The sequence below is a fragment of the Falco cherrug genome, chromosome 1, assembly GCF_023634085.1.
Source record: "Falco cherrug isolate bFalChe1 chromosome 1, bFalChe1.pri, whole genome shotgun sequence".
In the NCBI taxonomy this organism is placed as follows: Eukaryota; Metazoa; Chordata; class Aves; order Falconiformes; family Falconidae; genus Falco; species Falco cherrug.
In genome coordinates, this window is record NC_073697.1 from 99,176,120 (window position 1) to 99,192,722 (window position 16,603).

Consider the following 16,603-nt stretch of genomic DNA (forward strand, 5'->3'; position numbering starts at 1 on the left):
CATCCGCAAGGACACTGCACTGACAGATTCCTACATAGACAGTAAAACAAACCAAAACAAAACCAAAACCACAAGTACCCATAAAGTTCCAGTCAAACAGCACATTCTTAATTGCTTTCAAAATGACTCGACACTTACAAAGGTATTCTGTATTCTTGAGGAGTAAGAAGCTGAAGGAGACGTAGGGAAAATGCCTGCAATTGATTTTTAATGCAAATATAAGTTACTTTATTTCTAAAGAGCTGTCTTTACAAATAAAAAATTACTATATTCTTCTAGCAGCAGTCTCAGTTTGAAAAGGTAAATAAAACCAACTCCTCCTCCCAGAGGCACCATTTGTGCCTTTGTATTCCACATAATACCAACAGTGAAAATCCGTGAATTCACTTCCAGATTCTCTTCCAGTCCCTGCAATGCTACTCTGTGCTGAGAAACGGAAGGCTACAGTTGGGCACGGATATGCCACATTACTGTACTGATACAAAGATTAAATTCCCCTATCACACAGTTCATGAACCGTTCCTTACGGCAGGGTAGCCATAACTACCATGCTTCGGAAGGCAGCAGAAGTGCTAAAGGGTATTCTCCAGCTGTTCAGTTTTTACAGTGTGTTACACGCTCAGCGACTGCTTTCAGACGGCTCTCCTACAGCTTCTTCAGCCTCTCTCTAGTCTTCTGAGCATCTTTTATTATTTTCTTCCTGGCAAGAATGCCACAAAAACCCTGAAGTTCCCTGCCCCACAGCCTTCCCTTGACAGATATTCAGGACCCCCCTATTTTCCTCAGCCTTTCCTAACTGAACTAGTCCTAACCTAGGTCAGAATCCTGCTGCCTTGAGGATACGTTTGGCATCCATCTCCGGAACAGACTGCATGGGTCTGTGTATTCTGTTCTGAAGGCTGCAGTGCCCGTTTTATCTGGAATATGTTTATAAAAACAAGATTTCAAGATTCAGCAGCACTTGGATAGTATGCTGCTAAAAAACAGAATTCAGCTTCCTTGGTGGTACAGCCTAGTCTCTTTATCTAGGAGGTTACCCCCTAGCAGGAACCTTACCAGCAACAGTATACTATATGGCTTACACAGGGAGCAAGTCCTTTCCTAGCTTCACCACTTCCAATTCCAAGACACTAACTTCAAGTTAAGGATTGAAAATAATTTCTATTTGATTTGAAAAAATTTCCTTTGCAACAGGACTGCATTGGATGTATGCTACTGTCTGCTACGGCCTCCTAATGCAAGGAGAGATGGAAACAGCATCTGTGGAGCCTGCTTAGAAGTGTTTGAAAATACCAGGGTCTACACCATCAGTCACGACCCAACACATCCCAGAATATTCTCATTTTGTGTCCTCACAGGGCCACAACAACACATGTCAGCACTGGCACACGTGTTTCTATAACCCTAGCCAGACCCAGAAACGGGTGACGGTGCTGTCCCCCTTCACGCAGGTGGCACAGAGCATCCTCAAAGGAAGGTGTAAACCTGCAGCTTGCAGATCACTTAGGAAGGATACATTAAAGAAACAATTAATATAAGGAGGTCCATCGCAGATAAGCTTAAGAGTGATGCACTGAAGCAAATACTCTCACGGGAAAAAATGTTAGGGCATCTGTATATTTTTAAAAAAATAAATATGTATTTTTAAGTTTCTACTCTGAGGTAACAAGATGGAAACCACCAAAGCAGCAACTGTTTGACAGCCTTTTGACCCATGCATGACAATGACACAGCAGAGAAAAAGGTGGAAGGAGATAATGTTTATGTGACAGTAAAATCATGCTAAATATGAAGAGAATAGTCTAAGCGGAGCTGAACAAATGCATTGGGTCAGAAAACACACCAACCAAGTCTAAAGCCCCACACAATCATACTTTAAAACAGTGTGAACTTTACTAAGTTGAAAGCCCAGCAAAATAAATCTCAAAAAATATACCTTACATATGTAAGCATTACACTTTCCAAACTAACTTTTCTCTATCACAGGAGATGCTACACAGCCTTCATCTGACGGAAGCAGAAGAATTTTCCCAAGCCCGTTCTTTCTCTGAACACAGGGCAGAACAACACTGGACAAGCAGAGCGCACACCGCTCAGTTCACTTACAGGGTACAAACAGCGAGTAACCTGGGAGGAAGGCTCCAAAGCTGCAGACTCCACCGCAAAGCTCAGGTACTGCCGGCAGCATGCTTATCAACGCCTTCAGACCACACGTGTCACCCAAAAACGTACTCACTACAGAAACAGTTTTGGAAACGGTAAGAACAATTAAAGAGCAAGAACCCAAAGTTCTCATTTGTGGCGGTAACAAAGTCTGGACACTGATGGGACAGAGGTCTCTGCTCTAGCACAAAAATGATGCTTCCCTGATGCAACCCTGGACCACGACAGCTGCACCCTGAGACAACATGGGTGCAACCACGACGCTCTCCTGTGGAACATCCTCTTGGTGCCTGAGTTCATCTAAGCCCATCCAACCCCTGAATACTCCATACTGTTTCAAAGCACTTTCGAAAAGGGCAGGGAAGGAGCAAGGAAAAAGCGATTTCCTGCACACAGAAACAATTCTGCTCCATGCCTTGTGGGATACCACCTGCCCGAAGCCCTGAAGAGCATCTGGGCCCTTGTAGCAACTTTCCCTTTGGCTTTCATGACTTCAGGCCAGGTGGCCCAGCAGCAAGGAGGGACCAGCACACACCTAAGCAAGGACGAGGAGGCACCGTCCCAGCCGCAGAGAGTCGCCAAGGCCGCAGCAGTGACACGAGGCTGAGGAAGCAGCCACCGCACCCAGGGTCTCGCTCGTCGGCAAAAGAGCTGCCGGTACAACCACAGCTACTGCCGCAAAGCTACGTGTAACGCTGTGTAACAAAGCCCTTCCCAGCGATGCCAGCTCAAGTCACCAAGTGAAGCCACCGCGGGTTTTCCCCCCTGGTATTTAAGACAACACTTTACTCTGCAGCTGGGGAAGGGGAAGAGCGCACGTAGCTGTCGCGCCTCCGTTGAGGTGGCTGCAATGCAGCAGCTGCTGCAGGGGAAGGCCTGCACAGCAGAAGCAGCCACTAGGTGCAGGGACATGTCAACAGCATCCGTCAGGCCTGTAAAACTATCTTAAACCAGCAACAGTAAAGAAATTACAAAAATTAAAAGCCTTGCTTTACAAAGCCGAAAAAAATCAGGGGTTTTTTTGGTTTTGGTTTGTTTTGTTGGGTTTTTTTTCTTAATTTGACTTGCAGTTTCATCTTAGTGTGGGACACTGACTGTTACTGACATCGCGTTAAGAGGCGATAAGGAGCCAAGTGACCCCTCTCCGCCTGCCACGCTTTTAACTGACACCTCAGTCCCAGGTCATGGGGAAGGGGCACCCTTCAGAACGCCTCGAGGACCTCGTTCCAAAGGAAACTCTGCTCACAGCCGTGATGAGGTGGACCAGCTTTCAATTGACAACAGACTTTCTGTTGACCAAGATATTTGAAAGTTAAACTCCAGACTGCAACGACACTCCTGTTTGGGCCACAACCTCCGTACAACTTAGTACAACTTACTGCTCACCCCTAAGTGACAGGTTTAGAGCTGATTCTTTAACCTGAACAAGTGGTTTTGCTGCTATACCTTCCGTCCAGGTTGTGCAAGCATCCCAAAACATTTGCAGTGTGCAAGCATCCCAAAACATTTGTAGGAGTTACTGCATCTAAACTCACAGCAAATGTGAATTCTACATGAACAGTAAAGCCTGAGAAAAACCAAACGCGTGGGGGAATTCCCCCTTCCCTCAGGAAAAGGCTACAATCCTGTGTGAAAATCTCACACGTGTACTACACGTGGCATGGGGTTTGTTTCTTTCACTTTTGGTAACTCTTCTGGACTAGCCATAGTTCCACGGGTCAGAGGCAGGACAGAGGGGAATTTACCAAAGCACCACCCCAGAGCATTAGGAGCCGCTTTCTACTATGGCTCTACCAAAGATCTACCAAAACCAAAGGAAAACTAAACTGCGGTTGTCAGATAAATCCTTCCCAGAGGCAGAAGCCTTTCATAAATTTTCCTGCCTCACAAGGATATTGCCAGGTATGTAGGGAGAAGGAAAACTATCTTTGTTAACACCACTTTGGAGGAGGGAACTAAAGAGAAACGAAGTCACAGCCACGTTCATGCACACCTCTATGCAAGCGCTGCCATCGCGCTCCAGCACCCACATGGCTCAGGTGATGACATCACACCAGGATTAGCAGAGCACGTACAAACACCGACCTCCTGAAGACACCAGGCAGCTGCTTTGCATTCTACATAGGCCTTTTCTTTAAAATTAACTGTGAAGAAGTGATGTTTAGATGCCACAGGCAGATTTCTTTCTTTTCTTTCTTCCGGAAGAAGCAGTATCAAGATCTTTCCCTACTTTTGTATGTTAGTGCCATTCCATTTACTGCCATATTGTAGGAACTCTCCCTGCTACATTAGTCAGTTACAGGTCTCTGCTTCCATGCTGCATTTCCACAGCAAGAGAAGCCTTACTCCTTGAGCAAACTATTTACATCAAATAGACAATCAAGCACTTTCCTCCTGTGGCTGCTTCCCGGCACTCTTCAGCTATGTAGGCAGTGACATAATTGATTTCACTTGCTGAACTAGAAAAGGCTGTACCAACAAAGCAGCGCATCTATAGCAGGAATGCCTAAACCCGCAACCCTTCCCCACTGCAGGTCATGCATTAAAAGAAATTATCCTCACTGAAAGACAGAATTTTTTACAAAGCGAAACCATTCAAATTAACACACGAAAAACCTGCTGCTTCGATAACGGAGCTCCAAATCAGCCTGCAAGAAGGGAAATCTAGTTAGGAGATCAACATGTAACGTGGAGTGGACAGAACTTCACAACAAAAACCAAGTGCGGCGGAGCAGGGTACAGAAATCCAACTGGATTATCACATCCACATGGAAAGGTTCTAGGGGAAAAAAAACCATAGCTTTGCTGTCCTGGTCAGCCACGACAAGGTTTCTGTGGGTTGGAACATCAGCAGTGAGGTAGATCCACAACACGAAGCCCAGATGGGGCTCAGATCTCACCTGATCGCTGACCCACCGGGTGTCTTTTTTTTTTAAGACTCCTGCCTGAGTTTGGTCAGTTTCATGCAAGTCAAACCATCCAAGTGGAACCATTCGGTCTAATAAATAGGCACATTCCAGCCCAAAACTTTTTTCCATCATTTCTGACCAGCTTCCACTGAGAGCATCACCTCAAGTGTCCAGCTCCTCTTTAACAAACCACAAACCCCCAGCCCAGCCTGATCTTCCTCTAGGGTGCCCAAGACATCTTCCTGAGACACCAGGGCTGACGGTCCATGGGCACACCTGAACCCCCGAAGGGTTCCCCCCAACTGCCCCTCGCTCAGACCCACCACCACAGCCCCCTCGTGCAGCAGCAGGGTCTGCAGGGGGCTCCAGCCAGGAGCCGGGGCGCAGCAACACACACACACACCCCAGCTGCAGAAACCAGAGGGGAAACAGAGCGGTTCCTCCCGCAAGTAAGTATTTCAGCAGTATTTTTGTAATGTAAAACTGCTCTGATCGCTGCAAATCCAAAAGGGACCCAAGAGTAAACAGAGGGAAAGAAATTTGGTTGTGTGAGGAGGAACTTCTGCTCTAGTTAAAAAGAGTACATACTGGAGTGATCTGAAGCTGCCTATAAATATTCGAGAACATCAAAGCCGGTCCTGTTAAATTAAAAATGCTGTCACACAGATAGGAACTAGCCTCTAGCACTGCCAGCTTCAACATGTGAGCCTCTGATCTGAGAGGCAGAGGCTCAGCTCTTCAAGAAATTTTATTTACCATAAGAAGGGGAAAAAAAAAAAAAGGCGAACCAGCAGTTGAGTTTAATAAGGATATTAAATACCTTACGAGTGAGCTAATTAGAACTTAACTCTTTCAGGACACTTCAGCTCCTTTACTGACAAGGACGGTAGTTTCTTCCCATACTACTCCCACAGCTGGGATGTCTCCAGGCTCCAGGAACATCCCTATCCAAGCCCCCGAAACAAACGCTCATGCAGCCTTCAGAAACAGCGAAGATTTTGTTGGTGTCACCTTAGTGTAACTTGGATTTAACCCTACCGCATACATCACGCATACACACGTGTGTGCACACATTTTGGCTGATCCCGCATTGGGGATCTATGTTTAATACTGAAGCTGTCCCGAAAGATGCCAAACCTCCCTCAGCTTCTCATAGCTGCCTGAAGCCAACACAAGGGGTGGACAAAAGGAGACCAGGTCACTTTGCCTTCTGTTATTTGAGAGGAGTTTCAGCTCCCAGTGGCAACTGAACATAAACAAAATAAGCCTGGCTGAGAAACTTATCCCAACCTGCAACTACAATCCCGTTATTTCACAACAGGAAAATCTCCATGAATTCCCAGTACCAAAACCTACAAAGATTATCCCTGACAGTTACAGCAGGGGGGGGGGGGCGGGGGGGGGGGGGGGGGGGCGGGGAAGGAAGGCTGGCAGCGCAGCTTTCTCAGAAGTCAACCAGCAAAAAACCCCAAACAGGATCACACCTTAACTCGTCCGCAATGTCTTTTCCTCAGACACAGTTTTGGGATGCAAGAGATAGTATCTTTTAAACAGGCAAAACACTGCCAGCTAGCAGATCGGGGATACCTTGCCTCTGAGCAAAAAGAGGTCTCTAGCCCTTGGCTCCTATTAAATACTGAAGTCAGTAGCATCTCCTGGCTCTGTTTCATGAGTTCATTTCTTGCTCCCAGCCTTCCTATACATCACTCAGGAATCTGCCAGCTTGGCATCCAGACTATAGAGCGTTCATCTCCCCTTTATTCTCACAGCACGCAAGACGGTGTCTGCTCTAAAGGGCTTTTAAATAAATACAAAACTGGCACCAGAAAATATGCTGGACCCCTGTAAAATACAACACTGCAATGGGAACCAACACATTTTCCAGTTGCAGTGTGCACACCCTTTAGAGACTGCCTGCCTCAGGAGAAACCGCAGCCCACCTAGGAGAAGGGCAGCAAGTGCTATCCTAACCTCCATCCTCACCTCCACAGCCAGCCAGGACAGGCAGAACTTCCGCGCAGCAAGGACAGCACTAGTGCGCACAACTGGCAGGCTATGCACAGAACATCGATGTTTTATCCATGAGATACAGATATTCTTATTGTTGTTGGGTTTATTATATTAAGGTAAAACCTATCAAGGCTCAGTTGCGAGTGCTACCATTTAGCCAGGCCCAAAGAAGAAGTCTATGAATCTTTCAGGGCAGCCCCTACTGGGGAAAAAAAAATAATTAAAAACAAATAATATATCACAATTCCAAGTAAGTCCTCAAAATCCACTTTTCTTAATCTGTCATCAAAGGGGACTGTTAAAGGCTGGAAACTTTCAGTTCCAAAGGTGAACTCAATGGAAAGTGTGGTTAGAGTCTCTTCTGCTTGGGGCGGGGAGGGGGGGGAGCAGGGGCTGGAATGGATAAAGAGAGAAATAGAGGAGAAGGATTTTTCCCACCCACACTTAATACACTTTTTATTGTATTTTTTTTTAAGCAGGCAAGCATCAAAAGCCTCGAAGTAGGAAAACAGATCTTGGCACAAACTAGGGTCTTTCCTGAATTAAAAGCAATTTTTCAAACACTACAATCAGAAGCATTTGAAAGTTGCTTACCAAGCACATGCAATAAATTCACAGTAGGAGGCACGTACTTGCAACATGCATGCCTGTACAGCTAATTAAACAGTTGTACTCAAACCATGACTGCAGACTCTAAAATATGCCCCTTAGTTCTTTGTCAGGCCAGTCACCTCCCCACTGATTCTTCAGTTTGCTTTACTACTGAAAATGATGCAAAATAATAAAACAGCTTAAGCTCAAGAAAACCAACAGAAAGCTTAAGCTGGCCAGCAGCTTTAGAAAACAACTAAAATCCTTACATTAATGCACGGAGTAACATGGGTCTGGGAAGCCTAGAGAGTCTGCATATATTAAGCTACATATTTAAGGGTGTACTTGTGTCTGGAACATAACAGGCACCTAATCAACCTTTGTAAACTGGCTTTTCATCTTAAAGCCAAGTGCAACAACAAAAGTCTTTTAAAGCAGCATGAAAAGGAAATCAAAAAAATGAATGAAAGCAATTCATCACTGAAGAGGACACCCTAAGCCACCAGAACCCTATTTTCCTGAGCACTACTACTCAATCCTAACACAAGCACAGCTCCACCGATGGGGTAAGTGCAGTAAAGTGCAATTTTTGGCAGCCTCTGCCGGGTATCCGCAAGATCACGCTCCCCTGGTCACCCCTGGCTCAAGCGTCAAGCAGTCAAGAAAAACGCGGGGAAAAAAATATTTGTTTTTTTACATGAATCTTCTGTTGCTGTTCTAACAATTTCAAAACATGTCTTTGTTAAAAAACAATCTCTTTTTCCTTTGCCAATCTCCTTTAATGTGAAAGGCTCTCCCTTCAAGCCAGGAAACATGAGAAAGAAGGCCAAGCATTCAACTCGCATCCATTCTGCTCTCATATGTAGGCACCACAAGCTCTGGCCTGACCACATTGGAACACTGACGTGCAAATGCCCAAAAGAAGAGATAGTATGTACAACTTCATATTGAATACTTCCTACATCGAGTACTTCCACCACTGTAAGGGTATTAATGCAAATGTACACGTACCACGTATGGACCTGGGCAGAACCGACCGCAGGTCACTGCCTGCGGACCTTACCTTTCCTTAACCAGTAAGGTGCTGGCCTCTCGAAAGCACCCACACTCCGAAGAACTATGTTTATGAAAGTTATTTTGGTCCAGAAGGGCCTCACTTTGAAATTCCAAAACAAGGAATAGAAGACTGTAATAAAATATAAAAAAAAAGGGAGCATTTTTAAATACACGCTCCACCACAAGATGGTATAAACTGGAAGAAAATTACTATGTATGCTAATCAACGGTTTTATACAACTACTCAGGACTTTCCTATAAGATCTGCCTGCAAGAAAGCTGCCAGCATCTCCTTCTCGCCGAGCTGCGCCGCAGCAAGCAGTGGGTGACCTCCGCACGCGTCACCTGGAGCGGTTCCAGCCGCCCCTCACAGTGCCATCGCAGCAGCCACCCGGTCCCACCAGCCCACCCGCTGGGGGCGCGCAGGGGGGGCAAGTGCCCAATCCACCCGCGGGGCACGGCCGCAAGCATTGCTAACGCTGTGAAGCAGGCTGTAATTACATCTAAACCATCCCAGGCGCATAGATCCAGTCTCAACATAAATATATATAAATGAAAAGGAGTTCTCCCAACGGCTCCATGTTTAACAGTTTCTGACCGCTGCTCCTCTCTGGGATTTTTCCCTAGTTCCACCTCCCAAACAAGCAACAGGAGCACATGGAAAAGGAAGCAGTCAGCATCCTGCCGGCAAGGGCAAGGCTTATGACCATACGGACCTTCAACGTCTGTGTGGAGGGGTTTAACCCAACTCCCAAATGATGCAGAGAGGTCACCTGAGGTCCCGCAAACCGCCTGTCCCCCACCTGCTCCCCCACCTTTACAGGGGGGTGAACACCAGTTGCACTGGTTGGCCTGAGAACAGGACTCGGTGCTGGAAGCTTTCTGCTGCTATTTACTTTCCTAACCTACTTTATTCTTACTCCTCTAAATAGGTCACATTACTGGTTTTTGCTCTTTTTCTCCTCCATACTTAGCTATCTTTCACCTCATTTTCTCATCCCGCGCCTCCCACCTCCTCTGACCATCCCTGCCCTGCGCACTGCCAGGCTCTGCCCGAAGGGTTCTGGCATCGCTGCAACTCCGTGCGCGCACCGCAGCCATCCAAGCATCCCCCAAACCGGTAACTCATCACCGAGTTGGGTACCACACCTTTCCAACCGCCCTCTCAGTGCCTAGAAACATTTATTTATTTATTCTTGCCTCAGATTCACTTAGAAACAGTTTGCACAGGTGTCCCAAACTCCCTGTTAATATGCTGTAATTATTGTAATAGTGTAAAGCTTGAAAGTCCAAAGTTTTAAACTAGGTAAACACAATTCACTAGCTCTTAAAATCCTGTGATCATTTTGGGTTTATATTAACTGTTTTCATAGGGCGTTTCTTTTTCCAGAAGGTATGAAAAGAAGATGTGCAACTGTCCAGCTGAAGGAGAGCAAAGTGTTCCCGCAGCAGGATTAAGCAGCCACGTGCCCCTTCCCACCATGCAATTTGTCCCCACCACCACCTTAAATTCTGCCGCAGGGTTGCAGCATACGCTAACGGGGCAGCACGGGTACCGGGCTCTCGAAGCCGACCCCCACGGCTGCAAGCAGGCACAGCACACCACAGCCAGCACCTGCTGCAGGCGGCACCAGCTCCTTCCACCACCATCCATGCTAAAAGGCATCTTGGACATTGCAATATTGAAGAAGTAATGAAAAACAAGGATCCTGATTTACGACAATGCATCTGGAAGGCAGCGAGAACAGGCAGCATGTTGTGACCTGGAGCAGCACGGGCGTGACAGGCTGAGCTTGGGTGTGAGGACAGTGCCCGGTGTCAAGGCACCAGCGGACGAGCGAGCTGCGCAGCACGCTGCAGGGGCTGTCCTCAGCAACCCTCGCGCGCCAGCCCACGCTGCAGAGCAAAGCATGGCTGCAATGGGAACGGAAAGGAGGGGAGGAACACGGGGAGGGATGGAGATCGGGAAATTGATCTACCCCGAGATGGAGCCTGGGACAGCACCTCTGCTGCGAGCGAGCTGTTTGCACATCACACGCCCCACAAAGGCTGTCAGCAAGTCTTTACCTCAGCGATCTCTTATTTTAAACGTGATTTAGGCTTCCTTGGCCCTCTCCCGCCGAGGACCCGGGCCTGCAGACCGTCACCTGTTGCACTCCCACGAAACACGGCTCCCCTGCACAGCGCAAGAGGCACCCTGCGGCTGATCTGGGGACCCCCACCTGAGGACCCCCACCCTGGGCAGGGGCAGCCCTCACCCTCCTGCCAGAAACTACCGAAGAACAAGCACCCCCGAGCTCAGCCCAGGCACCACACACCACAGGCACCGCGCAAGAGGGGCCTGCTGCCCACGGCCCAAACCTGCACCTTTCAGCTCCTTTTCACCCACCAGCTCCCCCCATAATGGGGAGGACGGACAAGCCCTGCCAACTGCCGCCACAAACTGAAACCGCCAGTTCAGGTTGCAAAACCTGCACACAGGCTTTGAAGACCCAAGATTTTGGAAAACACACAAGCAAAACCTTGTAAAATATTTAGCTGTTCCATGCATAGATATAGATATAAGGCTGTAGCATAGAAGAGTTGTTCCTACCAGCTGGACAGTCAAGTCTTAACACAGCGGTAACCAGAAAACACCAGGGAGACTGAAGCTTAGATGCAACAGGGTCCCTGATCCACCAAGCGGCAAAGCAGCAAGCACAGGAACAACTCAGTGCTCCGGCTACAGAGCAACAGACACACACCTGACATTGTTATAACCAAAAAGAAGCCATCGGTGACTTGCCATTATCAAAATAAATAATTAAAGAAAGAAAATTAAAACAGGAAATAAGCACTGTGAATGCTCAGATTCTAATTTTTTTTTTTTTTTTAATACAGCAGCAGTTAAGATTCTTCTGTTCACAATTCAGCCTTTTCTTCCAGCAGGCCTTCTGAACAGTGGTGGGACCCACGGTTCTGCCCGACACACGGGCAGACGAGCGGCCCCAGCAGAACAGTGACTGTGCTTCAGTCAGCAGCTGCAGGTGGACATCTCCAAGATGACTGCTCTCACTTGCCTCACAACACTTGCCAATTGTGAGCTGCTGTTCGTAACATCAAAGACCGAAGAGGCCAAAACCTGTCACCTAGTCCCACTTCTCGTACAAGACACAACAGATATGTCCCAGATCTCCTGCCTTTGTACTGGAGCAGAGAAGGACAGTAAATGCCAAACAGCCCTTCTCCTCGTCCCACTCTCAGCATCCGCAGGGTGTCAGCTCTTTGTTGTCCATCAGAATGGAAGTGCCACATTCCAATGACAGCTCAATTCCAAGACACTTCACTCCAAGGACACAATGACAAAGCAAGCCTGATGCCCCAAAAACTGGTACTAGGAACTCGGTTTTACCAGGGAAATGAGTTACTCCTGATGTCCACAGGATCATCACTGTAAGCCACAGCTTTATAGCTGAGGTACGGAAACTAACGCAAACCCAATCACAGGTCTCTTCATATTCTAAGAGGATAACTAGGAAAGAAAACATCCAACAAGACAGTGACTCAAAGCCACAAGTAATTCCACTTCCTCAATTTTGAATGGCCTTCAGGCACTCAACTCGAGCAAGAAGAAACTTAAACTGCCTCTTCACAAGACAACCCCCCCACCCCACCCCCGATAATACACATTTTTGTTTTCCATTCTCAAAGGACATGAACATTCCCTTCACTCAGCCTCCTCTGATCACTGCCAGACATCAATGTACCTGCGCAGTTACCTCGTCACTGCTAAAACTTTTGCCAACACTTCAGAGTGTGAAGCCCACCCGACAAAAGTTTAAGGTCTTTAGCAATGTTTGCATTTTGAGAAAGCAGAGGAAAGGTTCAAAGCTGATCAAGCGAATAAGGGGTGGCAGGCAGACAGAGGGAAGGAAGGCACAGGTGCACCATCTTGCACTCCAGTTCTAAGCCTCCCCATCTTCTGCAAGAGAAAGATGGGCAGTAGCATTGCCACAAAGAACTGCCGTGCAAGAAGTTGGGAAGCCTCCCACTTCTGTTTTCTTCCCAGAGCTTAAAGCACTGCGTTATACGCATTCTCCCCAAACTGTTACTTTCTGAGCACAAAAAATACCTGCAGCCGGGGATCATTATGTAATGTATGCATCACCCCAGCTCGATGGCCATGCAAAGTTCATTATTCCCTGGCCGAGGCTTCCAAGCAGAAACAAACCAACCAAAACCCAGAATTTTTATCACACAAACCAGGCGTAATATTCCTAGATCTCTCCTCCACGCTGCTTCTCTTTAAAATCCTACTTACTGGTAACCCACCCATGCTACTGCATTCAGCAGCAGGTCTAAGGCAGGAGTAAGCAGCAAAAAGGAGGACTGAGAGAACTGGCAATGATGAATGCGTACCATTTAAAGTTTTTGACACACCAGAGTTTTTAAAGCAATCTAAAGCAAATGTTATGCTTGATCCCCTTTTCCCAGCACCTCACCTGAGCAGTACCATCGCCACCACGACTTTCTAAGAAACAGGGCATCTGATGCCCCACACCTTCACTCCCAAGCAGGATAAGTAACCAGAACAGAATCTTGCCAAGCGCAAGCAGAACTAAGACACATAATCCCACCGAGCAAAACAGCCCCTGCCAGTCAGATCAGCAGCACCTACTGTCCTAGGACTGAACACCTGTGGCCCTGCAGCACCTCGTTTGACACAGAACCGCACCTGAGCTTCTGGCCTGAACACTACAAGAAGAAATGCAACCATAAGGAGTTCACCAGTCATAACGTGTTTTAAAGCAAAACACCATTTTAGGGGTTTCAACGAAGTCTTGTTTTTGCAACCACTTTCTAATCAGACTTTTCCAGTTTCCAATCTCAACGGTACTAATGGCCAGGATATTGCCCCAAGAAAGGCACAATATTCCAGTATGCCCACTACCACCAAGATGGCCAGACCTTCGAGCAGTTTAAGGACCAGCTGACACAGCAACCTAAGGATGAGTTTGCTGAATACAAACTGTGGCCACATGAAAGAAGACAGAAACATTTCATCTCTCTGAAGAGTTATTCTGGTAGACACTTGACCCTAATAAGACTTCTTCACAGTAACATGAGAAACAATGTAATAGCATAGCATGGCTGGATAGGAATCTGACCAATAACCAGTTTAGGAGTGAATGTATGACCTATTGAAAGCTGAAAGTGCATAGTTTCATAAGGTTTTGTCGTGTGCTTTTTTTTGTTGTTGTTCAGACTTCCAAGACCAATGAGTAAATGATGCTATTAACATAAACAAAAGTAAGTCTTTGTGTAGTCCCAAAACCACAGTTCCTTTGATCCATTCTTTAATGTGTGCCTGATTTTCAAGAATCTCTAATATTTCATTTTAAAGAAAGATGCATCTTAATCGTGAAAGAGCTGTGCGCACTGACAAAGTGGTTGGGACCGAGAAGAGCTTGCTTCGCTGACTGATGTACCGCTAGCGGCTGTCAAACAGGTCCCCAGCAGCATCAGCTTCATGATCCTTCTCCAAATCTCACAGTGAGCTTTAAACAATGATCCAGAACAGCAGATTCCTATCGTTCCACAAACACTGAGCCTAGCTGAAAAAGGGAGGCAAGGCAACACTGTGAAAACCTTTATAATAATTCTGGCTCTGGAAAACTCACTTTCAGGAGGAGATGAAGGAAGCGTGACACTGGCAAGAAATGCTACATGTGATCCAAACTCTCAGCAGCGCAGGTATGACTGACAGCGCTCAGTCTAGCTGCCCTGGGACCATGTCTCAGTGTTTGCCATATTCTCATCTCCGGAAAAACAACCAGCACACACGGCGGCTCAGGGAACCGAGACCAGCCTGCTCATGATGCATGTTACCTAGCATACGTACAGATGAATAAGCAGAACAGTTTTCGAGTGATAAGTGACTGTAAAAGATCTGCCATGTAATCTGGCTTTCACCATGGCCTTTCCTGTCTGGGGGGGCCATCTCCTTCAGGTATTCAGAGGGAGCAGACTGTCGGTGTCACCCATAACAAGGCCCACAAAAGTCCATTTAATATGTTTGTTTTGAGTTACGCAAACCTGGGCCTTAACGAAAGAGTATGGTTTTTCTCCACTCTAACTTAGAGTCCCAAGGAAAGCCATGACCTCAGCCAACAGCCCCTGCTCCGTCCCAAACACCTGATGCAAAAAGAAGCTCCCCGAGGTGCAGCATAACACCCCGCACGCAGCACCCACACCACACCGAGGGGTCAGGGATGGCACCATCCACTTCGGCCCCTGACAGCACCACCTTTATAACATGTCAGACATGCAAGTTAATCAGCCTGGCCCTCTTTTCTCCAAAAGAAGAAATAAACCCCCCTGGACCAGCAGCTTGCGCTGCGCTCACAACTCCGCCGCCTGCACGAGCACTCCTGCAGGAACCCTTCCCAGCTGAAACCGCCTGGGAATAACAAGTGGGATTCTTTACTTTAAATGAAAGGGGAGGAAAAAAAGTTATTTCGATAGCAATGTATTTGTGCTTGCAGAGGTTAAACAGCCGCTTTGAGCACTTACTTGCCACGGCTGGCTTTTTTTAAACTTTTACGTGTATATATTCATCCCTGCATGTAAGTGTGCGCGCAGGGAAGCTGAGCAAGCTGCGCAGCTGTTAAGGAGAGCCGGGATCGCTATTGGCAATCGCTTCACACTCAAACTTATTAAAACACCATTTAAGTCGTTTTTCTTTACTTAGCCAAAGGGGGAAAAAAAAATAAAGTCAACAATCACAAGCGACTACAAAGGCAGGAGATAAGCGCTTCAGGAGCCGCGGAGGGGCTGAGGGGGAGCTGAGTGCGGAGAAATACGGGAATGATCCCTGCGGTGGGAGCGGCGGGGGGGGGGGGGGCGGGGAATGGGGGGGGGGCGGCAGGTACGGCCAGGTGTGCGGGGGGGGGCGGGGGGGATGCGCAGGGACACAGGGAGATTCGCGGGGAAGGATGCGCGGGGGGGGGGGGAAGCTGGCGGGGGGATGCTGGGGGGGGGGATGCGCGGGGGGCATGCGGGGGGGGGGAGGGGAAGATGCGCGCGGGGGCGGGGGGGGGGGCGGCGGCAGCCCCCGGGCGTCCCGCACCGCGCCGGGGCAGGGGCTGCCGAGGGGGCCCGGGGAGAGCGCGGGGCAGCCCCGCCGCGCGGCCCCGCCCCCGCGCAACGCGCAGGGCCCCGCCGCGCAGGCAGCGCGCCCGGCGGGAGGTGCGCGGCCGCCCGCGGAGCGGGAGCGGGGCCCGCCGTCGCGCCCCGGCTGTCACACGGGCCCGGCAAGGTGCGGCCTTTGTGCGCGGCCGCGCATCTGTCACCGCGGCGCTCCAGGCCGCGCGGCGCACGTGGGGCGGCGGGCCCGGCCCGGCTCTGTGCCGCCAGGTGCGGGCGGCCGGGCCCGCGGAGCCATCTTGGGGCAGGGTCGCCCCCCGGGCGGCGCTCACCTGCACGATCTCGCCCTCGGCGCTCAGCGTGGCCCCCGCGCGGGAGAAGCGGCCCTGCAGCCCGGTGGTGTAGGTGGTGTAGTCGCCGCTGGGGCTGGACTCGAAGAGCACCACCTCCACGAACGCCGTCTCCTTGCCCAGCGCCGCGCCCGGCGCCGCGGCCAGCAGCAACCCGAGCAGCAGCGGCGGCGGCACGGCCGGCCCCGCGCCGGCCCCGCAGCCCCTCATCGCGCGGCGGGGGGGAGCGGCGCCCCGCGGCCGCCGCGCATCGCTCCCCAGCGGCTCCAGCTCCGGGGCCGGGCCCGCGGGCGGCTCAGCGCCCCATGGCAGCGGCCCTCCCGCCGCGCCGCGCCCCGCTCCTCGCCGCCGCCTGCCCCGCGCTCCCCGTCCCTCGCCCCGGCTGCTCCCCGCCCCGCC

General features: G+C 49.3%; 1 protein-coding gene across 2 annotated transcripts in view; it reads right to left on the bottom strand.

Moving 5' to 3' along the window:
* ZNRF3 (zinc and ring finger 3) overlaps positions 1–16,580 on the bottom strand; it is a 96,197-nt gene extending 79,617 nt beyond the window's left edge. The window contains exon 1 of one of the 2 annotated variants that reach the window (XM_055718672.1): positions 16,187–16,580. In XM_055718672.1, the coding sequence (XP_055574647.1) occupies positions 16,187–16,414 (228 nt within the window). In that variant the 5' untranslated portion in view covers positions 16,415–16,580. The remainder of the gene's footprint in view (positions 1–16,186) is intronic. The other variant, XM_055718681.1, reaches the window with a different exon arrangement.
* Between the last annotated feature and the right edge of the window lie 23 nt (positions 16,581–16,603).